Source organism: Pseudochaenichthys georgianus, chromosome 12 (genome assembly GCF_902827115.2).
Source record: "Pseudochaenichthys georgianus chromosome 12, fPseGeo1.2, whole genome shotgun sequence".
NCBI classification, from domain to species: domain Eukaryota; kingdom Metazoa; phylum Chordata; class Actinopteri; order Perciformes; family Channichthyidae; genus Pseudochaenichthys; species Pseudochaenichthys georgianus.
Window position 1 is genome coordinate 28,703,133 of NC_047514.1, and position 25,127 is coordinate 28,728,259.

At 47.7% G+C, this 25,127-nt stretch overlaps 1 protein-coding gene across 6 annotated transcripts in view; it reads right to left on the bottom strand.

The window, feature by feature from the left end:
• sptan1 (spectrin alpha, non-erythrocytic 1) overlaps positions 1-25,127 on the bottom strand; it is a 53,763-nt gene that overhangs the window by 14,838 nt on the left and 13,798 nt on the right. For 3 of the 6 annotated variants that reach the window (XM_034095546.2, XM_034095544.2, XM_034095545.2), the window contains exons 6-32: positions 24,676-24,820; positions 24,424-24,578; positions 24,106-24,241; positions 23,883-23,984; positions 23,669-23,806; positions 23,446-23,556; positions 23,198-23,275; positions 22,918-23,073; positions 22,620-22,824; positions 22,132-22,313; positions 21,780-22,023; positions 18,453-18,575; positions 18,117-18,334; positions 17,864-17,956; positions 17,215-17,349; positions 16,386-16,534; positions 16,085-16,141; positions 14,692-14,890; positions 9,612-9,716; positions 9,491-9,526; positions 9,342-9,377; positions 8,861-8,908; positions 7,866-7,957; positions 7,164-7,308; positions 6,897-7,078; positions 318-417; positions 21-218 (exon numbers count right to left, since the gene is read on the bottom strand). In XM_034095546.2, the coding sequence (XP_033951437.1) occupies positions 21-218; positions 318-417; positions 6,897-7,078; positions 7,164-7,308; positions 7,866-7,957; positions 8,861-8,908; positions 9,342-9,377; positions 9,491-9,526; positions 9,612-9,716; positions 14,692-14,890; positions 16,085-16,141; positions 16,386-16,534; positions 17,215-17,349; positions 17,864-17,956; positions 18,117-18,334; positions 18,453-18,575; positions 21,780-22,023; positions 22,132-22,313; positions 22,620-22,824; positions 22,918-23,073; positions 23,198-23,275; positions 23,446-23,556; positions 23,669-23,806; positions 23,883-23,984; positions 24,106-24,241; positions 24,424-24,578; positions 24,676-24,820 (3,568 nt within the window). The remainder of the gene's footprint in view (positions 1-20; positions 219-317; positions 418-6,896; positions 7,079-7,163; positions 7,309-7,865; positions 7,958-8,860; positions 8,909-9,341; positions 9,378-9,490; positions 9,527-9,611; positions 9,717-14,691; positions 14,891-16,084; positions 16,142-16,385; positions 16,535-17,214; positions 17,350-17,863; positions 17,957-18,116; positions 18,335-18,452; positions 18,576-21,779; positions 22,024-22,131; positions 22,314-22,619; positions 22,825-22,917; positions 23,074-23,197; positions 23,276-23,445; positions 23,557-23,668; positions 23,807-23,882; positions 23,985-24,105; positions 24,242-24,423; positions 24,579-24,675; positions 24,821-25,127) is intronic. The other 3 variants (XM_034095549.2, XM_034095548.2, XM_034095547.2) reach the window with 2 other exon arrangements.

Sequence of the window (25,127 nt, forward strand, 5' to 3'; positions counted from 1 at the left end):
CATGCCTCAGCACACAGTACCTGCAGCTCCAGGCACTGGTCCAACATCATGCGGCGCTGCACCCAGGCCTTCTCCAGGTCAGCACGCTCATGGTCCAGAGCTTCTAGTTTCTGCTGGATCTCAGGACTGGCATAGTGGCCGCGCACCAGCAACTGCTGACCAAACTGTTCAAAGGCTTGGAAGGTTCCAGCACGAGCATCGATCTCTGTGCGGTGTTCCTGGAAGATGGAAAGGAAAGATCGATGGGCGGTGTTAGATGGCTTAAACACAGCGTCGCCTGCAATGAGGAGCATTAACAGAGGGAAGGGATCCAATACCTGGTGTCTCTCCAGAAGGGCCTCAGCTCCGGTTACATCTTTGGCCAGCTCCTCCGAGGACACCAGCCCCCGAATGCCATTGATCCAGGACATCAGGTCTCTGTGCACATCAACAATGAGAGCTATAAACACGACACACAATCTCTACATCTCTTCAATGTAGATCTATCTGCAAGATACCGCATTATTTACAATCCAGTTATTCGGCCCCCAACGCGCCCGTCTTTTTCACAACCCAGTTGAGATTTGACAACAAAAGCATCGCCACAGCGTCAGCCTTGGTGTTTTCATCACAACATATGAATTTGACAGAATAATAACAATAATAATAGATAACATTTGTATAGCGCCTTTCAAGGGACCCAAGGCTGCTTTACACGGTGAACATCGGCTACAGTTTGGGGTGAACTCGCGATGCATCGATTGTAGCGTCCTTGCATCGGTAAAAAACAAGGTAACACTTTATTTTGATAGTCCATAGTTAACATTCAACAAGTCATCAGTTGATATTCAACAACACTGTTTCAACAGACAAGTAACATGCATGTCACGAGCTGCCAGTAGAATAAGGTACATCTCAAGTGTTGATCTATAGATTTTACAAAGTGTCTGTTGACTGTCAACATGTTTTTTGCAACAGCTTATTAACCGATATTCAACCTTACTCTCCGTAGATTGTGAGTTCTTGTGAAAAACCTTTTTTTCTCAAGTGAATGCATTAGCCTTCTGCATTTATCTTAAATATTAGTAAAAATAAAACAGGAACAGGTGTTTCTAACTCAAACATTACATACATAATGAATAAATAAAGTTTTTGATTAGTTGTGCAAAACATTTGGCTTTATTCCCATGTCTGTAGCATATCATTGGTGGATGAATGTATGTGTTCTGTTGATAGGTGATAGACTTTCTTCTGTTCTCACCTGGTTGTCACTTTAATTGGACAGTCCTGACACCTGCCTACAGACGCTTAGTGGATAGTCCTAACACCTGCCTACAGACGCTTAGTGGATAGTCCTAACACATGCCTACAGACGCTTAGTGGATAGTCCTAACACATGCCTACAGACGCTTAGTGGATAGTCCTAACACCTGCCTACAGACGCTTAGTGGACAGTCCTGACACCTGCCTACAGACGCTTAGTGGATAGTCCTAACACCTGCCTACAGACGCTTAGTGGATAGTCCTAACACATGCCTACAGACGCTTAGTGGATAGTCCTAACACCTGCCTACAGACGCTTAGTGGATAGTCCTAACACCTGCCTACAGACGCTTAGTGGATAGTCCTAACACCTGCCTACAGACGCTTAGTGGATAGTCCTAACACATGCCTACAGACGCTTAGTGGATAGTCCTGACACATGCCTACAGACGCTTAGTGGATAGTCCTAACACATGCCTACAGACGCTTAGTGGATAGTCCTGACACCTGCCTACAGACGCTTAGTGGATAGTCCTAACACCTGCCTACAGACGCTTAGTGGATAGTCCTAACACATGCCTACAGACGCTTAGTGGATAGTCCTAACACATGCCTACAGACGCTTAGTGGACAGTCCTGACACATGCCTACAGACGCTTAGTGGATAGTCCTAACACATGCCTACAGACGCTTAGTGGACAGTCCTGACACATGCCTACAGACGCTTAGTGGACAGTCCTAACACCTGCCTACAGACGCTTAGTGGATAGTCCTGACACATGCCTACAGACGCTTAGTGGATAGTCCTAACACATGCCTACAGACGCTTAGTGGATAGTCCTAACACATGCCTACAGACGCTTAGTGGACAGTCCTGACACATGCCTACAGACGCTTAGTGGACAGTCCTAACACCTGCCTACAGACGCTTAGTGGATAGTCCTGACACATGCCTACAGACGCTTAGTGGATAGTCCTAACACATGCCTACAGACGCTTAGTGGACAGTCCTGACACATGCCTACAGACGCTTAGTGGACAGTCCTGACACATGCCTACAGACGCTTAGTGGACAGTCCTGACACATGCCTACAGACGCTTAGTGGATAGTCCTAACACCTGCCTACAGACGCTTAGTGGACAGTCCTAACACATGCCTACAGACGCTTAGTGGATAGTCCTAACACCTGCCTACAGACGCTTAGTGGATAGTCCTAACACCTGCCTACAGACGCTTAGTGGACAGTCCTAACACATGCCTACAGACGCTTAGTGGATAGTCCTAACACATGCCTACAGACGCTTAGTGGACAGTCCTAACACATGCCTACAGACGCTTAGTGGACAGTCCTAACACCTGCCTACAGACGCTTAGTGGATAGTCCTAACACATGCCTACAGACGCTTAGTGGATAGTCCTAACACATGCCTACAGACGCTTAGTGGACAGTCCTGACACATGCCTACAGACGCTTAGTGGACAGTCCTGACACCTGCCTACAGACGCTTAGTGGACAGTCCTGACACCTGCCTACAGACGCTTAGTGGACAGTCCTAACACCTGCCTACAGACGCTTAGTGGACAGTCCTAACACATGCCTACAGACGCTTAGTGGACAGTCCTGACACATGCCTACAGACGCTTAGTGGACAGTCCTGACACCTGCCTACAGACGCTTAGTGGACAGTCCTAACACCTGCCTACAGACGCTTAGTGGACAGTCCTAACACCTGCCTACAGACGCTTAGTGGACAGTCCTGACACCTGCCTACAGACGCTTAGTGGACAGTCCTAACACCTGCCTACAGACGCTTAGTGGATAGTCCTAACACATGCCTACAGACGCTTAGTGGACAGTCCTGACACATGCCTACAGACGCTTAGTGGACAGTCCTGACACATGCCTACAGACGCTTAGTGGATAGTCCTAACACCTGCCTACAGACGCTTAGTGGATAGTCCTAACACCTGCCTACAGACGCTTAGTGGATAGTCCTAACACATGCCTACAGACGCTTAGTGGATAGTCCTAACACATGCCTACAGACGCTTAGTGGACAGTCCTAACACATGCCTACAGACGCTTAGTGGACAGTCCTAACACCTGCCTACAGACGCTTAGTGGACAGTCCTAACACATGCCTACAGACGCTTAGTGGACAGTCCTAACACCTGCCTACAGACGCTTAGTGGACAGTCCTAACACATGCCTACAGACGCTTAGTGGACAGTCCTGACACATGCCTACAGACGCTTAGTGGACAGTCCTGACACATGCCTACAGACGCTTAGTGGACAGTCCTAACACCTGCCTACAGACGCTTAGTGGACAGTCCTAACACCTGCCTACAGACGCTTAGTGGACAGTCCTAACACATGCCTACAGACGCTTAGTGGACAGTCCTAACACCTGCCTACAGACGCTTAGTGGACAGTCCTAACACCTGCCTACAGACGCTTAGTGGACAGTCCTAACACATGCCTACAGACGCTTAGTGGACAGTCCTAACACCTGCCTACAGACGCTTAGTGGATAGTCCTAACACATGCCTACAGACGCTTAGTGGACAGTCCTAACACATGCCTACAGACGCTTAGTGGACAGTCCTAACACATGCCTACAGACGCTTAGTGGACAGTCCTAACACCTGCCTACAGACGCTTAGTGGACAGTCCTAACACATGCCTACAGACGCTTAGTGGACAGTCCTGACACATGCCTACAGACGCTTAGTGGACAGTCCTGACACATGCCTACAGACGCTTAGTGGACAGTCCTAACACCTGCCTACAGACGCTTAGTGGACAGTCCTAACACATGCCTACAGACGCTTAGTGGACAGTCCTAACACATGCCTACAGACGCTTAGTGGACAGTCCTAACACCTGCCTACAGACGCTTAGTGGACAGTCCTAACACATGCCTACAGACGCTTAGTGGACAGTCCTGACACATGCCTACAGACGCTTAGTGGACAGTCCTAACACATGCCTACAGACGCTTAGTGGACAGTCCTGACACATGCCTACAGACGCTTAGTGGACAGTCCTGACACATGCCTACAGACGCTTAGTGGATAGTCCTAACACCTGCCTACAGACGCTTAGTGGACAGTCCTAACACATGCCTACAGACGCTTAGTGGACAGTCCTAACACCTGCCTACAGACGCTTAGTGGACAGTCCTAACACATGCCTACAGACGCTTAGTGGACAGTCCTAACACCTGCCTACAGACGCTTAGTGGACAGTCCTAACACCTGCCTACAGACGCTTAGTGGACAGTCCTAACACATGCCTACAGACGCTTAGTGGACAGTCCTAACACATGCCTACAGACGCTTAGTGGACAGTCCTAACACCTGCCTACAGACGCTTAGTGGATAGTCCTAACACATGCCTACAGACGCTTAGTGGACAGTCCTAACACCTGCCTACAGACGCTTAGTGGACAGTCCTAACACCTGCCTACAGACGCTTAGTGGACAGTCCTAACACCTGCCTACAGACGCTTAGTGGATAGTCCTAACACATGCCTACAGACGCTTAGTGGACAGTCCTAACACCTGCCTACAGACGCTTAGTGGATAGTCCTAACACATGCCTACAGACGCTTAGTGGACAGTCCTAACACCTGCCTACAGACGCTTAGTGGACAGTCCTAACACCTGCCTACAGACGCTTAGTGGACAGTCCTAACACCTGCCTACAGACGCTTAGTGGACAGTCCTAACACCTGCCTACAGACGCTTAGTGGACAGTCCTAACACCTGCCTACAGACGCTTAGTGGATAGTCCTAACACCTGCCTACAGACGCTTAGTGGACAGTCCTAACACCTGCCTACAGACGCTTAGTGGACAGTCCTGACACATGCCTACAGGCGCTTAGTGGATAGTCCTAACACATGCCTACATACGCTTAGTGGACAGTCCTAACACATGCCTACAGACGCTTAGTGGACAGTCCTAACACATGCCTACAGACGCTTAGTGGACAGTCCTAACACATGCCTACAGACGCTTAGTGGACAGTCCTAACACATGCCTACAGACGCTTAGTGGACAGTCCTAACACATGCCTACAGACGCTTAGTGGAGAACCTACTCAAAGTATACTGATAGTCAACTCTAGATTAGCTGACGATCAACAGATAGTGAACTAAACTCTAAAGTTGCTTATCTGTTGATCATCAACTAAAGCTTACTGTAATCTTTAGTTGACATCTTGACTCAACAGATTATCAACAGATAGTCACATGACCCTGTTGACTTTCAACTGACAGATTGATTTTGAGTAGTTGATTGTCAATTTTGAAGATGTTGACACAATACACAGATGGTAAGGTTGAATATTGGTTAATACGCTGTTGACATGCTACTAAATGTCAACTGATGACTTGTAGAGTGTTGAATATGGACTATCAAAATAAAGTGTTACCAAAAACGATTCATTCATAGCATATCCCCTCATCCTGACAGCACTCTGCAGAGACGACCTTTGATCTTTGCTTCGCACTACGGAGGCCGAGAGTCTCAGTGATCAACACACATGGAAGTCGAGGAGAAAGAGAAACACTACGGAGGCCGAGAGTCTCAGTGATCAACACACATGGAAGTCGAGGAGAAAGAGAAACACAGCGCACCCAAAAATACCTACAAATCAAACGTTTGGCAACACTTCGGATTTTTCAAGAAAGACGGTCAACTTGAAAAATCGCTCGCAAATTGTAAACGATGCCGAGCCGCTTTAAAGTACACAAGTAGTACGAGGAAATTAGCGACGCACATAAAGAGGCGACATGGGGTCTGCGGCTGAAAAGAGAAACCTGGAAGTTAGACGTGAGTGAAATCACTCACTGAGGTGTTCTGTCAGAGAGAGGTGTTTAGTTTACAGCAGCCTGTGACGGCCAATCACAGTTTAATGTCTTCCTCACTGTAAGCAGTTATGAAAGAGCTGTTTGTGAAAGATGTTGTTTCTTTATTGTTCCTATAGAAACTACTGCTTCCTGCTCACTGGTGAGTCAGCCTCTGGATGAGTGTTCAGCACGTCAGGCAGCAGCAGTATGGGCGTTGCTCTGTGGTAATGCATCCTTACTTTGTTGAGCTGTGAGGTGTTATTCAGTATGTGAAGCACCTTTTTGTTCATTTATGATTTGCTGCATATAAGGAATAATATTGAATTGTATCATTATTTAGCATTGTGTTGAATCGTATCGAACTGTATCGCAACAGGGGTGAATCGTATCGCATCGGCCTCAGAGATGGAGATGCACATCCCAAGTGTATTAGCGTGGAGAAAGTCGATTTGGCTTTCTAGCACCTCAGATTAGTGTCAAGTAGATTGATGAAAACGGCACCTTTCTAATATGAAAGAAGATCACAGTTATGCATAGCGGTGTAATGTTAATTAAACTTGTTGTTAATTTTCACCAAGGATTTAGGAATAATAAACTAGAAACTAAAAGCTTATTTTTTGGTTTGTGTATATGTACTGTGTTACTTTCAAACACGTCAGAGGATAACAAATATTCCTCTTGTTAATTTGGGGATGGCACTTCCTTTTTATACGTCCAGTGCTAGGTTGATGTGAAAGTGGGCGTGGTTAAATCTCAACTGGGTTGGAGAAGGATAGACCAGCTGCTCTCTGCTCACCTGAAGTCGGACAGGAAGCGCTGCAGGTCGTGGGAGTTGCCCAGCTTGTCTTTGCGCTGGTCAGCTCTCCCCACCAGGCTGCTCCATGCGGTGTTCAGCTCCGTGCACTTCTCCTGGATGTCGTCCACGGCCTCAGGGTGGGACTGGATCAGACGCTCAGCTGTCTCCCCGAGAGAGTTCACCTGAGCAGGGGAGGAGGGACATGAGTAAAGCCTCCAGCGAAACATTACGGTTTGTAGAGAAGCTACATTTAAATGACAATCAGACCTTATCTCCCAGAGCTGCCAGGTCCCTCTCAAAGCCTTCGTGTTTGCGCTGCAGAGCTTGCACACTGGCCAGGTCATGGCCGTAGTTGTCTGTGTTGAGGGCCTGGTTCTTCTCCTCGATCCACTCTTTAGTTTCATCAGCATCCCTGAGGAGCCACAAGGGAAACTGTGTGAGCTCAAACATCTGGGCAGGCTATGGGATGTTGAGGGGGATCGCAAATACCCAATGTGTCTGCCAATAGTACGCTTTTTCTCTACCAATTCATTTAAATAATGATATTATCATGGAAAATCAAATCCTCTTTATTGTCACACACACAGAGCAATGTGTCTTAGAATCCAAATCCCTACAGACAGAGCGACAGCAGCCCAATAGTCAGTAGTACGGTATTAAATTAATATTTATATATTTTGCCCTGTTGGTTTGACGTCAACAGTTGAAAAAGCTTTGTTTTTAACATTGTAAGGAAATACAGACCTACTGTAACTGGTAGAAATGTTTTAAAACCCTTTCTGTCAGTAATGTGTATCATGAGCCAAGGGGAAAACTGAAGTGTGAACATTTAGTTCTCTTTGCAGTGAAAGTGAACACAGGCGTGGGAGAGGGGTGTGTGGCTCTGGGAGCCTCCAAAGACAAAGTGAGGAAATAAGAAAGTGCAGCTTCCAGAGAGCTCCAGCTGAGGCCACCGTGCTGCGTGTGTACCTGTGGAAGCGCTGCACCTCGTGGGCGCTGCCCAGCATGTTGCTCCTTTCTTCAGCCAGCTGCTGCAGGGACCGCCAGCGATTGTTCAGCTCCTACAAAGAAAGTAATCTCAATGAAGCAGCACGCTACTCCCTTCAGTGCATGCTCAGCCCTCCTGCAGATGCTTGCTTCTGATGTTTGTCTTCAAGTTGTTTGATTTGCAGTACGAAAACACAACATACCCTCATTTACAGAGGGAAACATTGAGTGGTAAGACATGGCAATAAAGAGCATCATCAGAGAAACTTGAGATCTTGATTGGATGGAGGTGAAACTTCCGTCTATCTGGAACACACTGGCAGAAACCTGCAGGGCCGCTGCGACTCGTACTACTCTTAAAGCCAGCAAGAGGACTTTTATATCTCCACTGCTCTGTAACTTGTATTCATGCCCGTGTTATTCTATATTAGTATATTTTTAATGAATGTCTTCAAATGCCATTTTATAATGTGTTTCGCTGCACTATTTCTTAATGCTCTTAATCTTTTGAATAAAGCACTTTGAATGGCCTTGTGTTGAAAGGGGCTGTGCCTCAGTATGTGTGCATGTGGCTTAGAAGTGTGTGATGTGCCTCGTGTCTGCTGGGCAGGCGGGGATGGACTAACGGGCGCATGGAGGACTGTTTGAAGCGTACAGGACTGCAGTGTATGTAACATGCACACATGACGACAAAGAAAAGTACAAAAAGACTGCATCTACAAAACGATGCTAAAGACATCAACTTAGCATGCCAACATTCCGTCACGACAGGCAACATGGCTGATAACAGGGTGAACACATGGGAAACAGGATGCACACAAACACAAATGGAGTCAGTTCCAGAGAACAGGAAGAGACACATCATGTGACCCTTAAAGCACACATGATGATGGGTTAGTTCACTGGTCAGGATGCAGGACAGGAGAGCTAAGGGAGGGAGGACTCACGATGAGGTCGGGTGGACTAGTTAATCTTACCTTGATAGTATTAAAGTTAGCCGTTGTTTGAACAGCCACGCGTATATTCTATATTCGAAGGTAGATAAACATGGCAGAAAGAAGGGAAAGGAAGAGGTAAGAGACTGATGGAAACATCCAGGTCTTTCCTCTGCAAAGAGCAACCAAGACCAATCAGGACGTACCCACACACTGAATTATGAATAACCACACTGAATACACACATATGACAACAGCATTTAAATTACGACAAAAAGGTAGTAGTTCCAAGGCTCTTCGGTTGTCTCATTGATGTTGCATCATATCCCACGAGGACCAATGTCTCTCGGCATGATCTCAGAGGTCCCAGACACGCCAGGACCACACATCAGCCCAATGCTGAACACTCATGCGCAGTTTCAGCATCAGATCAAGATTGACAGGCGGTCAAATCTTTGCAGCTGATGCTTTTAAAAAGACATAAAACAAGTGACTGTCCGGAGGCTCATTCCACCAAGCTTACCTTCCATGGAGATGCAGTCTTGGAATCAGCTTCATCCTGTTCAAGAAAAAGCTGGTTTTATTTCCATAGTCATGCCTTACTTTGTATGTGATATGTAAAAGGTGTGTTTACAAGCAACCCCATGGCCGCAGCAGAGAAATGATACCGACCTTGCCGGGAGCAGAGCCGAGCATCTCTTGCTGCTGCTATAGATGGGAACATGATCTCAGTTTGATTACAGGTCACACATAGAAGACAGCTCATGAAGTTATCAGTGGAAGCAGAACTTACCTGAGCCTGGACCATAGGGGCCTCCTCCGCCATGAGGCCCTCAGACTCCAGCTCAGACGCCACTTTGTTGATGTCCCTCAGCCGAGACTCGTTGGCCTTCAGGTCCTGGAACCAACAAAAGAGCATCATCATACATTTCTTGTGACATGGGCGTAGGAAGCACGTGGGTGGGACAATTTGACAGGGGTGTGGCAGGGGAGATTTTATTTGAAATGTCGAAGCTCAAAGCACCTGGTGCACTTTGAGAGCAACACGAGGGACTACGCCTATGGATACATCTCTCAACTCACCCATGTGAAACAGAACTGTAAACAGACTTACTTTTTCTTTATGCATATTTTACAAATCACTCCCCTTTTAAACTGTATTTGTGTTACTGTCCTATAGTATGAGTTGGAATGATTTCATACCTGTTATTCTTTTGTTTTTTATAACTATAATGATCATATAAAGGAGTGCCCTGGAAATACTTATTTACATAAATGATTACCAAACCGTTTGAGACCCACTACGTAGACTAAAGTGAACTATCTAAACCCTCAGAGTCCTTCGCCTCCCTGAGCTGTAGTCATCAGCCTCTCAGTCTGACAGGAGAGGACTCTCCCTCCACCTCCTTGATAACAGCGCCTTATATCCGGGTGCTAGTGGAGCACGCTCGTAGTTAGCGCCGGGGCCTCGCAGCGGGGAAACTGTGGCGCGCATCATTTTACAACTAAAGACACGGCTACACAAAACACGCAGCATGTGCACGCCTCATGTGCACGGCTCATGTGCACGGCTCATGTGCACGGCTCATGTGCACGCCTCATGTGCACGCCTCATGTGCACGGCTCATGTGCACGCCTCATGTGCACGCCTCATGTGCACGGCTCTGAGAATCTGCCTTGGTACAAAGTAGCAGTGAAAACATGGAACGGAGTTTCATTGATTTGGGCTTTCTCTCAATCAGCAAGTGGAATGGATTTGATAGTGAAGCTCTGACTCAGCGCTCTACAGAGAGCGGTGTGTGGAGAGACCGTGGGGGGGTCCAAACTAATCGTTTGAAAAGGTGGGGGGGGACTTGTCCCACCCCCATATAATGGCCATGCTTCCCCTACTACCCTGTCTCCTGCAGCAAACGGCCTTGGAGCTTTAACATTCTTTCCCCACAGCTGTTTATTGGAATGACCCTTATAGTGGATTTGGCTTCATTCAGCGCGCCACAAATATTCATAAACAATCTCCTCTTCAGAACATAACGGGACAAAGCTGAAGCTCAGGGTCAGAGAGCACTCAGGAAGTCCGGAGTCCATCTCATCAGGTGAGAGCTCCCTGGAGCCAATCACATCGCTAGGATGTTATCACATGTTGGTTATTCTCTTAGAGCTGTCTAACTACTTGGGACCGGGTCAGAGAGCTGTCTAACTACTAGGGACCGGGTCAGAGAACTGTCTGACTACTCGGGACCGGGTCAGAGAGCTGTCTAACTACTAGGGACCGGGTCAGAGAACTGTCTGACTACTCGGGACCGGGTCAGAGAGCTGTCTAACTACTAGGGACCGGGTCAGAGAACTGTCTGACTACTCGGGACCGGGTCAGAGAGCTGTCTAACTACTAGGGACCGGGTCAGAGAACTGTCTGACTACTCGGGACCGGGTCAGAGAGCTGTCTAACTACTAGGGACCGGGTCAGAGAGCTGTCTAACTACTAGGGACCGGGTCAGAGAACTGTCTGACTACTCGGGACCGGGTCAGAGAGCTGTCTAACTACTAGGGACCGGGTCAGAGAGCTATCTAACTACTTGGGACCGGGTCAGAGAGCTATCTAACTACTTGGGACCGGGTCAGAGAGCTGTCTAACTACTAGGGACCGGGTCAGAGAGCTGTCTGACTACTAGGGACCGGGTCAGAGAGCTATCTAACTACTTGGGACCGGGTCAGAGAGCTATCTAACTACTTGGGACCGGGTCAGAGAGCTGTCTGACTACTAGGGACCGGGTCAGAGAGCTATCTAACTACTAGGGACCGGGTCAGAGAGCTATCTAACTACTAGGGACCGGGTCAGAGAGCTGTCTAACTACTAGGGACCGGGTCAGAGAACTATCTCACTACTAGGGACCGGGTCAGAGAGCTATCTAACTACTAGGGACCGGGTCAGAGAGCTGTCTAACTACTAGGGACCGGGTCAGAGAGCTGTCTAACTACTAGGGACCGGGTCAGAGAACTATCTAACTACTAGGGACTGGGTCAGAGAGCTATCTAACTACTTGGGACCGGGTCAGAGAGCTATCTAACTACTAGGGACCGGGTCAGAGAGCTATCTAACTACTAGGGACCGGGTCAGAGAGCTGTCTAACTACTAGGGACCGGGTCAGAGAGCTGTCTGACTACTTGGGACCGGGTCAGAGAACTATCTCACTACTAGGGACCGGGTCAGAGAACTATCTCACTACTAGGGACCGGGTCAGAGAGCTATCTAACTACTAGGGACCGGATCAGAGAGCTATCTAACTACTTGGGACCGGGTCAGAGAGCTGTCTGACTACTAGGGACCGGATCAGAGAGCTATCTAACTACTTGGGACCGGGTCAGAGAGCTGTCTAACTACTCGGGACCGGGTCAGAGAGCTATCTAACTACTTGGGACCGGGTCAGAGAGCTATCTAACTACTAGGGACCGGGTCAGAGAACTATCTCACTACTAGGGACCGGGTCAGAGAGCTGTCTAACTACTAGGGACCGGGTCAGAGAGCTGTCTGACTACTTGGGACCGGGTCAGAGAACTATCTCACTACTAGGGACCGGGTCAGAGAGCTTTCTAACTACTTGGGACCGGGTCAGAGAACTATCTCACTACTAGGGACCGGGTCAGAGAGCTTTCTAACTACTTGGGACCGGGTCAGAGAGCTGTCTGACTACTAGGGACCGGGTCAGAGAGCTGTCTAACTACTAGGGACCGGGTCAGAGAGCTGTCTAACTACTTGGGACCGGATCAGAGAGCTGTCTGACTACTTGGGACCGGGTCAGAGAGCTGTCTCACTACTTGAGACCGGGTCAGAGAGCTGTCCTCACTACTTGAGACCGGGTCAGAGAGCTGTCTCACTACTTGAGACCGGGTCAGAGAGCTGTCTAACTACTCGGGACCGGGTCAGAGAGCTGTCTCACTACTTGAGACCGGGTCAGAGAGCTGTCTCACTACTTGAGACCGGGTCAGAGAGCTGTCTCACTACTCGGGACCGGGTGAGAGAGCTGTCTAACTACTCGGGACCGGGTCAGAGAGCTGTCTAACTACTCGGGACCGGGTGAGAGAGCTGTCTAACTACTCGGGACCGGGTGAGAGAGCTATCTAACTATTCGGGACCGGGTCAGAGAACTGTCTAACTACTTGGGACCGGGTCAGAGAGCTGTCTGACTACTTGGGACCGGGTCAGAGAGCTGTCTAACTACTTGGGACCGGGTCAGAGAACTATCTAACTACTTGGGACCGGGTCAGAGAGCTGTCTCACTACTTGGGACCGGGTCAGAGAGCTATCTAACTACTTGAGACCGGGTCAGAGAGCTGTCTAACTACTAGGGACCGGGTCAGAGAGCTGTCTCACTACTTGGGACCGGGTCAGAGAGCTGTCTAACTACTAGGGACCGGGTCAGAGAGCTGTCTAACTACTTGGGACCGGGTCAGAGAGCTGTCTGACTACTAGGGACCGGGTCAGAGAGCTGTCTGACTACTAGGGACCGGGTCAGAGAGCTATCTGACTACTTGGGACCGGGTCAGAGAGCTGTCTAACTACTTGGGACCGGGTCAGAGAGCTGTCTGACTACTTGGGACCGGGTCAGAGAGCTGTCTAACTACTTGGGACCGGGTCAGAGAGCTGTCTGACTACTTGGGACCGGGTCAGAGAGCTATCTGACTACTTGGGACCGGGTGAGAGAGCTGTCTCACTACTTGAGACCGGGTCAGAGAGCTGTCCAACTACTAGGGACCGGGTCAGAGAGCTATCTAACTACTTGAGACCGGGTCAGAGAGCTGTCTCACTACTTGAGACCGGGTCAGAGAGCTGTCCAACTACTAGGGACCGGGTCAGAGAGCTGTCTAACTACTTGGGACCGGGTGAGAGAGCTGTCTAACTACTTGGGACCGGGTCAGAGAGCTGTCTAACTACTTGGGACCGGGTCAGAGAGCTGTCTGACTACTTGGGACCGGGTCAGAGAGCTATCTGACTACTTGGGACCGGGTGAGAGAGCTATCTAACTACTTGAGACCGGGTCAGAGAGCTGTCTCACTACTTGAGACCGGGTCAGAGAGCTATCTGACTACTTGGGACCGGGTGAGAGAGCTATCTAACTACTTGGGACCGGGTCAGAGAGCTGTCTAACTACTTGGGACCGGGTCAGAGAGCTGTCTAACTACTTGGGACCGGGTCAGAGAGCTGTCTCACTACTTGAGAGCGGGTCAGAGAGCTGTCTCACTACTTGAGACCGGGTGAGAGAGCTGTCTAACTACTCGGGACCGGGTCAGAGAGCTGTCTAACTACTAGGGACCGGGTCAGAGAGCTGTCTAACTACTCGGGACCGGGTGAGAGAGCTATCTAACTACTCGGGACCGGGTCAGAGAGCTGTCTAACTACTCGGGACCGGGTCAGAGAGCTGTCTAACTACTCGGGACCGGGTCAGAGAGCTGTCTAACTACTTGGGACCGGGTCAGAGAGCTGTCTAACTACTCGGGACCGGGTCAGAGAGCTATCTAACTACTCGGGACCGGGTCAGAGAGCTGTCTAACTACTTGGGACCGGGTCAGAGAACTGTCTAACTACTCGGGACCGGGTCAGAGAGCTATCTTGTATAATGTCTTTGTCAGTTCTCTGGCTGTAGCTTCTAATACATCTTCAGTGTCTGACATCATTCGAGCTCTCCAGTGATCTACTTTTGTTCCGAGTCTCTGCTCCAGTGAAACCAGAACCTCCAGAAGCATAATAATTACAAATGAATCTATTAAAGAAATGATTAATGAGAGCTTACAGAAGCTAGCGTAAAAGAAGCTAACCTGGATGTGACGTCATGACTTTTCTGTCGAAGAAACAGTTTGCAAAAGTTAGCAGACATTACCTTCTGGAAGTCGTCAAACTTCTTCTGCAGGACCTCCACCTGCTCCAGGTCAGAGCCCATCTCCTCGTTGGTGAGGGCGCCCTCCTTCTCGTTGATCCACTGCTGCAGCTCGTTGGCCTCGCGGAACAACATGAACTTCTTGCAGCTCTTCTCCAGCATGTCCTTGCGTTTCTCTCCCAGCTCCAACAGAGTACCATACCTTCAAAAGTTGCAACCACAGATCAAAATCATTAATGCGTCTTGAAAAACACATCATCCCTTTTCTACCGTGGCTTTTAAACGATGTCCCTATTTATTTGGATTGCTGTATTGTCTCTGACTTGATGATCACTACTTCTCTAGTGGTTTCCATAACTCACTCCTGTGGTACTGAAACTACCAGTCCATTCATGTATCTTTGGTAGCTCATTGGTAAAGATGCTGCTTCCAGCTGTTCTGGTTGCTTCTGAGAGGACATCTTTGGACTGTTGCTGACACAGGCACGTGGAAGAGGTTGGGTTCTGGCTGGGCGCTTCTCTGACATGCTCAAAAAGGCTTAATTGATAATGAAAACACATTTTGCTTGCAGCTTTTCCTGTCACTAAATCAAGAAATACAAATAAGATTACAAGTAGTAGATACGAGCAACATGAAAAACAAGCTGTGCTTTTCACAATTTATTAGTGAGGCGACTAAACTGTGTCCACATCCGCTCAGCAGGTAATTAACTGATTGCTTTGCTACGATGTATCCAAACTGCCACTTTTGCCAAGTCAGGTCCAAAGAAACCTTCAGAGATTTCACAGGTTAGAAAACACCCTGAAGACAAGGCAGGCACTACGCTGGCATTTCTTTTGTATTCACCTGATAGACACGTCTTTCCCAATAGATTAAGCATGTAGTTCCAGTTTAAAGATCTTAATAACCCGAGAGGTTTGCTTTTATTATGGACTGGGTCCGTCACTTTTATTATGTACTCTTCATCTTTATTTATCAATCTATAAATTATGTTCTACTCCATGTAATCACTTTTGTGACCGCACATGATTTGAAGCAAGTGTCGATAAAGACTTGGAGCAGCTAGACGTGAATGAAGGATCTCGGAGCCACGAGGATCAGCAGACCTTCTGACTAGCATTATGAAGGATCCAATAGTGAGTGAAAGCCAGATGAGAGCACAACAGAACAGCTTATGACATGACAGAAATGAAACACCAACATCCAGAGACAAGCCTGGGACGAGGAGGATGGTAGAGGTGTGCATGAACGCTTCTTCTATCCCGGCACTGAATAGAAGAGGAGCGTGGAGTACACGGTGTCACAAGAGGAGGGGTTCTGGGGGGGGGGGGGGATGTAAAACTGCGATGGTATTTAGCGGTATCACGATCACAAGAACACGCAGGTTCCTACTCACAGCTCTTCCACCTGCTTCATGCGCACAGACACGCTGCAGGCCTCCTTGGTGACAAGCCTGCTCAGAGGCGAGGCCAGTGCACACCACATTATTAAGGTGTTAAACAAAGCGAGGAGACAGCAGAGGAGACAAGAGAGAGAGGCCAGGGGCAAGGTCATTAGTGTTAGAGAACTGAGCAGAACATATGAGCGTAAAGAAAGGTTCAAGGGCAGAGAAGAGCCTGAACACTTGAGAGGAATAGTTAACAAATCCAGAGGACACTTAGCGTTAGTTAGTGCACGGCACTCGGCTGCTCTCTTACTGATTGTCTGCCTGGTCTTGGCGCAGGGCGATGCTGCCGTGTTCATCCAGCAGGTTCTCCCTTGAAGCGGACTGGGTGGGGTCCAGCTTCTTCACGTAGGCAGCAGGGACGAAGCCCTGGCGATCGTTCACCTCCACCTTCCACCAATCCTGCAACAGCAAAGGATGCTTAGAGATCTCTTCTGATCACAGTAAACACTGCATGCTAACGGATGAGGCAGTGCAGCATATTGACCGCTGAGTGGGGTCTGCATGCATGTTCTCTTCGCTCCACATGGTGGAGTGCACTGAGGAAGGCCTCTCTGGATGAATGATCTGCTGATGATGTAATAGAGGTGTACATGGGGGTGGGCCCGTGGGGGCGTGGAGTTCAGGGATTGTACTGGACAGGTAACCAAATACACAACAAGACCACCAGCACTAGTGTGAGGAAGCCTCCTTGCTCAGTCTAATTCAATCACATTCAGTAAAACATATGAAAATAATTCATATTTTACTTTAATCTCTTAACCTTTAAATGGTGTCTGTATTTTATGGGCGATAGTCATTTGACATGCTGTGTCCATTTGTACCATGTGCGTAATAAGCGTGTATTATTGTTGGTACATGGGGGTAATGTGGGTCTAAAAACACTTTATTAAGAGTTTTATATATGATTGCCTATTTAAGGGTTGAATGGCTTTTTGCTGAATGTTTGAAAATTGATGATTTATTAATCACTAATGATTAAATAAGGGACTTAAAATGTTAATCTTGAATATGAATGTTTTCTAAACACTGAATGACTAAAAGGGCATTGTTTTAAGTTGGTCCTGAGGTTTGAGGTGTACCTTGTTGGTGCTGTTGAGCAGGGTGAGGATGTCCCCCTTCTTCATGGTGACTTCACGGGGGCTCTTCTCCTGGTAGTCGTACAGGGCCAGCACCAGCTCCTTCCCGGTCTCATCATCAGTCGGGGCCACTTGTTGCTGCTCAGTGAAACAAACATTCAGAGTCACTGATGATCTCAGTTTAAGACTGAGGAAGTCTTATCATCCAAACGGTCTAGCGATCAGAGGACTCACTGTTCCATCGCTTCTTAAGTTTCTCCTTTTCTACGACCCACAACTATTTGCAAATAGCTACTTTGTACAATTGTAATGTGTATGTAAAACCATTTTTCTAAATGTTCCTGTTTATTTCTGTTGCCTAGGGAAATTGTATATTGTATTCATTCTTTTTTTTATTGTGATACTCTAGTGATGTATGTCTTTTCTATTGTAATGTTGTATATATTTGCTATTCACTTTTATCTTGAACTTTGTTATATTTGTATCTTATTCTATCTTTTCAATATTTTTAACACATTTTTACTGCTTGAAAACACGACTCCTGTGACATAAATAATTTGGGACGAACAAAGTATCCATCTTCATTGCAGGTTCAAAGCTCTCGTATGAAACGGAGCATGTGCAGGGCTGAGGTGTGAACAAGGGGTCTCACCCTGCAGGACTGGGCCTGCTCCTTCAGAGCATGAATGCTGCTGCCGTAAGCACTCAGGTCCGACATCAGGGCCTCGTGCTTCTTCAGCAGCGCCTGTGGAACACAAACTGTTTAGCACAACTGCATTTGTCTCAATGGATATAAAGGCAGGGAGACGAAAGGGTCAGCATATGATAAACGTTATACTTGAATAGTAGTTGAAAATGTGATATTGATACACTGATATTTTGTTTAAACCCCTGGTTTCAGGTACCTCAGCAGAGTCCTCGTCTTTGCCGTAGTCTGGGCTCCCCACGATGGGCTCCTTCTCCCTCATCCAGGACTCAGCCTCGTTGGCATCAGCAAAGTACTGCTGGGCCTGCAGAGAGTCCTCCAGGTCCTGTCTCCTCTGGGAAGCCTTGGCCTTCAGCGTGTCCCAGCGTCCATGCAGCTCACCCAGCTTCACCTTCACCTCCTCCCCGGCAAAGTGTCCTGGATCCGCCCCACACATGAGTGATTAGCGTTTTGAATGGTAGCACAATACTTTACTAGCTTAAGTCACATTTAACTGATAGAAGACATCAAACCAAGCTTGGCTCTAAATGGTTACCTTCCTCCACCATGGCCTCTCCTTTCTGGGAGACAGCCTTAATGCGAGGCTCATGGCCGGTGATCTCCGCCTGCAGGGCCTGGTGCTTCTTCAGCAGGTTCTGGACACCAATCAGGTCTTTGCCTGAGGAAAACACAGAGTTTAAAGGGGGAGCTTTTATTTTGTAGTACTTGCAAATGTTTGGGACGTCATGATTCAAATCCAAAAATGTTGGAATGTAACATACTAAGGCTATAGGATTAACTTCATTTATTTATGAAATGTAATTACACATTGAATAAAAACGGAGCTTTAATTGTAACACAATAAAAAAACATTTGAATCAAATAAATGCAGTAACAATAACACCAGGGAAAAAAGCTCTAGCCAAAAGAAAGAGCCACTTATGGCGCATTTCAACTGCAGCGCAGTTTAAGCGCGCCATGCCAAACCCGGCCCGTTTTTTGTTGCGTTTCCACTAGGGGTAGTTCCGGCTAACGGTACTGTTTCACAGTTTTTCTGGCTCTCCAAAATCCAGGTTCTTTCCGGGCCAACAACCGGGCTGAGCATGCTAAACTAGAGAGAGAATCGCTGGCCAGGGGGCGACAACTACAACAAGATGAACACATTTGACCGTGATTTCATTGTAATACACGTTTCTAAATGATGCCGAAGTAACAACATACTGATACCGGTTATTAGAAACCATGAATTAATGCTTTGACAAGTCTGCAGACAGACGGCAGAGAAACACCTTTTAAAATGCGTGTTGTCTAAATCAGGGGTTCCCAACCCCCCGGTCAGCCTAAGGTCTCAGCCTCTCGTGCGCACGAGAAAGTCACCGGTGCGCCAAGTAGGAAGTGGAGCACGCAGGAGACAACCGTTTAATTGCAGACTGTTATGTTAATGTGGGGAAATGGCAGTGCATACATTATTAGAGACATATTTCAAACTCGGACTTCATTTTAAAGTGTCGGCCAGGGGTGTAGATCTATTTGTTTAGGCACCGGATTGTCAAAACAGGAGAGTAAACCAGTCTGCCTTGATCTATGAATTCATGTCCGGGACCTCACGGTATCTGCTGTTTTATAGAAGGAAAGCCTCCTTCACTTCATGAAATGGCTGCAGCATCAGGAGGCAGCGGGACGTGTAACTCCGCCTCTGAGAAGTGCAGCACCAGCGGGTAAAGATGTGCCTTTTTACGCACCGCCTTCACTGTGTTTATCTTCATCAGAACAGCTTAGAGTGACTGCAGACTGCTACGTGTTAACCACCCACGCCGAATAACGTGGGTGTTTTGGTTTTCCATTTTTCCGAAAAACCAAAAAAACAACACCGGTTCTTTTTTTAAACGTTGTTAATATGTTTTGGATGCTTATTGTTCTAGTATTTGTTCAGGCTGTTACATACAATTAGCCTCTGTTGCTGCTGGTGAGTAAATATTAAAATCAGTTGTCAAAATTGACAATTTACATTTGTAATGTATCTGCCGGACCTTGGCACAATAAAGGTTGGGAACCCCTGGGGCCTATACTACGAACCTGGTTCAACCTAACCTGGATATGTTTGAGTTAGCCGGTTGGCCTAATCCAAAACATACGCGCTCTCGCTAAACTGTACTACGACGCTGGTTATCAAGTGGATCTCTCAAGCCAGCCGTGTCCTATCTAGTTAGGTGCGCGTTCACATGAAAGGGGTGGTATCTGGAGCATTCGACCAATCACAAACATGGAGAAGCGCACTGACAGCGCAGCGTCATACTTCCTGAATGAAAAGTGAACTTTAATACTAGTCAAATATGAAGAAGTTAAACTTTAAACATCCATGACTTAAACACTTGATCAGGATCAAAGCCACAGAGCTGCAGCTGCAAGGTGAACACAGCTGGAACAGAACACGTGTTTGAATGCGTACATTAACAGGTTTATGATATCACTGCCCGTCTAAAACACGATCTGACTTCAATTACATTTGTCTCGAGTGTTTCGTCAACTTATGTGTTGCTTAAAATAATACTTCTGCATACAGTATGTGACACTGTGAGTGTTGCACGGCCAGATACGGCTCAGCTGACTCAGATAAGGAGATATGTGATACATTATGAAGTGATATGCCGCGGACTGTACTTAATGTACTCTGATCCGGTTACTTATGTTGTGGCCGATATTTAAGTAAGCTTTCTTAACGCTAATGTTATAATAGTCAGATTGCTCTGAAGATGGAGGTGATATTCTATTCATGTTCACGTTCACACAGTCGGGGATTTCTGCCGGCCGTCTTTCCTGCGACGGCAGTTTTTCTGTATTTCCTTTCTCCTGTAATATGACTTGATCGCTTTAAACTCCGCACACTGAGCTCTGATTGGTCAGCAGGCGGTGCTTTCACTGAGTTGAGCTCTTAGCCTGCAACCTAACCTGGTCCCGACCAGGTTAGCTGCTTAGCATATATTACCATGGAGATCTAGCCTGCTAAAAAGAGAACCAGCTTCGGAGGACCGGAAAGCCGGAGTTTTCCCTGAATTTAGCCGGCTAAGCGAAAATCCTGCTTCGCAGTATACCCCCCTGGTCTGAATGGAGATCGGCTAAGCTAACGTTATATATGCTCAGACCGTCCACCCTCACAGCAACGGCCTACAGACAGAAATAAAGCAGCGACTGTATTCTCCATGACACAGGCAGTCTGTGGTTTGTACTGGTTTCACTTGTGTCTAGTTTCTGAACAGATATGAGGAGCTGTGAGCTCTGAGTGCTAAGAGCTAACGGCTGTGGTGTTTTTCTGGGGCGCTCATTGAAGATGACGTCACGGCTCCGCCTACACTGCGTTACTATAGTAACTAACCCAGTTCCTAAACTGTAATGGAAGTGCAGCATTAAAGTGAGCCGGGCCTCACAAGGCCTAGCTATACCGTGCTAAGCCGTGCGAGGCCCTGCAGTGGAAATGCGCCATTAAAGGCAGAGGCGCAGTGAGCGCCAGTAAGCTATGCTGTAAAGCACGGTGTTGTCCTTTAGCTGCAAGTTGCTACAGACAGAATCACTGATCTACTTATGACTCTGGGGATTGAAATAACATTTTCATTTCTCTTCGATTGTTATCAAAACGAGGACACAGAAGCAAACAAAGAGAATACAAAAGGCCTCAAAACCCATCTGTTCAATAGAGCCTTTTCCTAGACCTTTTATTTGATTTACTACCCTTTTATTTATTTGTTATCGTTTGTTTTTACTGCTTGTTATTTAATTCTCCCGTGTTGTGCACTGTTTTATATTGTTCCATGCTCACTGCTTGTAGCACTTGGGGATTTGAACTCAATATGAAGTGCGTTATAAATGAAACCCATCAATGTCTCACCTCTGTTAGTCGAGGCAGCAATGGGCTCTTTCTCACGGATCCAAGTCTCCTCATCCTCCACATCTCTGAACAGCTGCTGCAGCCGCAGAGAGTCGGACAGCTTCTGCTTGCGTGCAGCCATGGGCTCGCGCAGACCTTCATACCGCGACATTAAAGCCTCCTGTTTCTTGCGGATGTTGTCTGCATCAAAGTGTCCAGCTTCTTGGAACTGGCGAGCCTGGATAGTTATGCCATCAATGCGATCCTGAGGGATAATAATTCATACATTTGCCATTCAATCACTGTGTACCGAAAAAGGATGAAACGGCATCATTGGTGTCATGTAGGCCTCCGTGACGAGCGTCTTGGGTACCTGGTGGGCTGCCACGTCGGCCTCCAGCAGTGCATGCTTCTTCTGCAGGTTCTGGACACTGGTCAGGTCTTTCCCGTAATCGTCTGAAGCTAGGTGTCCCTCCACCTCATACAGCCACAGCTCGATGTCCTCCACGTTTCTGTTGAACTGCTGCTGCTGGTTGGCCTCACGGAGCTTGATACCTTAAGTACCACGAGAAATCATATTGAAGAAATGAAATTAACATTCACAATAACGACAATGAGGTGCGGTAAGATTCTATTCTTGATCCATGGCTGGTTACATTATACATTACTACAGAAATGCCCAATCAGTGCAACTTTACTATGTGTTTATGCAGATGATACCATTTGATGTCGCTAGTTCCACTCTGACCATCCTCTCCTTGGTCTTCCATTCAATATGAATATTTATATCAAAGAATAGAAAATAAACAGTCCATGTGTATTAAGGGTTAACCAAGTGAATAGGCTTTCCTCTCGCAGTACCTTTGAGCTCGGTGGCCTCCAGAAGTTTCTTCCACTGGGAGCCGACCTCCTCCATGCGGTCGGCCACCTCAGTGGAGGCGTAATGCTTTCCGTCAAGCAGCTCCTGGCCAGACTTCTGCAGGGCATCGATGCGGCTCTGATTGGCTGAAAGCTCAGCTTCAAAGGCCTGGTGCTTCTGCACCTTGCCCTGGAGGTTGGAGGGGTCCTGTTGACAAGAGAGCAGAAGCACAGAGGTTGGGAAATAGTAAGGCAGGAAACGGTGTAAGAAACCGCTCTGCACTACTCTTTGATGAAATACCTTGTAAGCCTCATCTGTGGCGGTCTTCATCTTCTCGTTGATCCAGCTCTTGAGCTCATCAGAGTCCCTGAAGAACTGCTGCAGGTGGAAGGAGTCCTCCAGAGCAGCACGGCGAGACTGAGCGCGTTCATGCAAGGCGTTGCGGCGGCTGAGCAACTGCACATGTGGAAAGGAAGAGAAGACGCACACACATTGAGAAAATGAGATGACAATGCCGGCTGCGTTCAGTTGTTTGTTCCCTTGAGCGAGAGGAAGTAGATGACGCTTCAGTGGTACTTACAGCATCTCTGCGAGTAGCAACGTCCTCTTTGGCATAGTGGTTGTTCTGGATCAGTTTGGTAGCAAACTCATCCAGGGCCTGGAGATGTACAAGAAAAAGATATTTAAAGTGTATTATATTTCATGCAGAGAAAACTGTGTAAAAGATGTTGTTGATTCTACAACTTCCATGTAGAAGTAATGATATTCTTGCTGAGAGACTGGAAGCTGCAAGGTGAATTGTGTAATGGACAAGCTGGATTCACTTACGGTGATCTTTTCTTCCTGGGCACTGAGTGACTTCTCAAAGTCCTCGTGTTTCTTCAGCAGGGCCTCCACACTGTCCAGGGAGTCCCCCAGGTCTTCATTGAGGAGGAAAGCCTACACAATACACACACATCCTTAACAAGTATCCTCCACAGCAGCTAGGAAATACACACAGGTGAAATCCTTTCTTGAAAAGGGTTTTGGTTCCAGTCGGCGTGTCCGGTACCTCTTGTTTGCTCATCCAGTTGTCAACCTGCTCAGTGTCCCTGTAGAAGAGCTGCAGGTCCATGCACTGCTCGTACTGCTGCCTGCGGACCTCCCACAGCTCCAGCAGGGACTCCCTCTCCGAGGAAAGGATGCCCAGCTGCGCAAAGCACACCATAGTTAAGTGCCGGTATAGATAGTAATAATGGCAAACATTTAAATCATAATAGTTGTACCTTTTCCTTGACCTCCTCAGAGGCATAGTGCCCTGTGTCGAGCAATGCTTGGCCCGCTTCATCAGTGGATCTGAAACTGTCTTCGTGGGCATCGATCTCTCCCTGGTAGACGCAGAAGAGACATGAACAAAATGAAAATACTGTTGCATGGTGTTTTGTCTTCAGCTTTAAAAAGTGAACTGTGATAGAACACCGAGATGAGGTGTACTATCAGAAATGTTACCTTATGCTCCTGGTGGCGGTCGAGCAGAGCCTCAGCTCCAGCCACGTCATTGGCCAGCTCGTCAGCATTGATCAGAGCTTTCATCTCCGTCACCCAGCTGGTCAGATCCCTGAAGTCAGCAGTGAAGCGCTGCAGCCTGGTGAGGGAAGGTCACAGAGGGAGATGTTGAACAGGGCTGCACTCTGTACACCGATTACGTATCTGCCTATGTACAAAGCAGCAGTTTTAGTTTTATGATTAAATGCAGCATATGCAGCAGATGTGGTGTCTGTCATAACAGCGCTGTGTGTGCGCAGACAGCGCTGGGTGGTGTGCTACCGGTAGGAGTCGTTGAGGCGGGTGTGGCGCTCCGCGGCCAGAGTGCGGATCTGCTCCCAGTTGGTGATGAGTTCGTCCTTCTTCAGGTGGATCTGGGAGGCGTTGTGGGGGTGTGTCTGCTGCAGGCGCTCTGCATCTCCACCCAGTGTGTTGACCTGAGGAAGGAGAAGACAAAGGGGACATGGTTGGACGAGGTTCGTCACTTCATGGCTGTGCTGTATGGGTGCTGCCATTAGTAAAGCATCCTCCTGCCTTATCCTCCAGAGCAGCCAGGTCTCTCTCCAGACCCTCGTGTTTGCGAAGCAGAGCCTGCACACTGGCCAGGTCACGACCAAAGTCATCAGAGGCCATCAGCTGCTCCTTCTCCTTGATCCAGCTGATGGTCTCATCCACATCCCTGTTGATACAATACGCAGGTTAGTGGAAACAGATGCCATGTAACAGAGTGTGAGCATCACCAAAGACAGTAAGGGCCGTGTGCATAGAAACAGCCACCTCCAGAAAAAAAGGCAGCTCCCAGCTGTTTTTTTCTATGTGCAGCCGCTACGAATAAAACATAATAAAACCTTTGAAAAGCACCGGTGACTTCTCTGTAAACATGACATAGAAAGCTTGTATTTGGCCGCGTTGGTCCGAAGAACACCGTCGTAACAAATACAGAAAAGGCTGTTCTTAGAGGATTTCTGCCGGAGGACATCTAAATG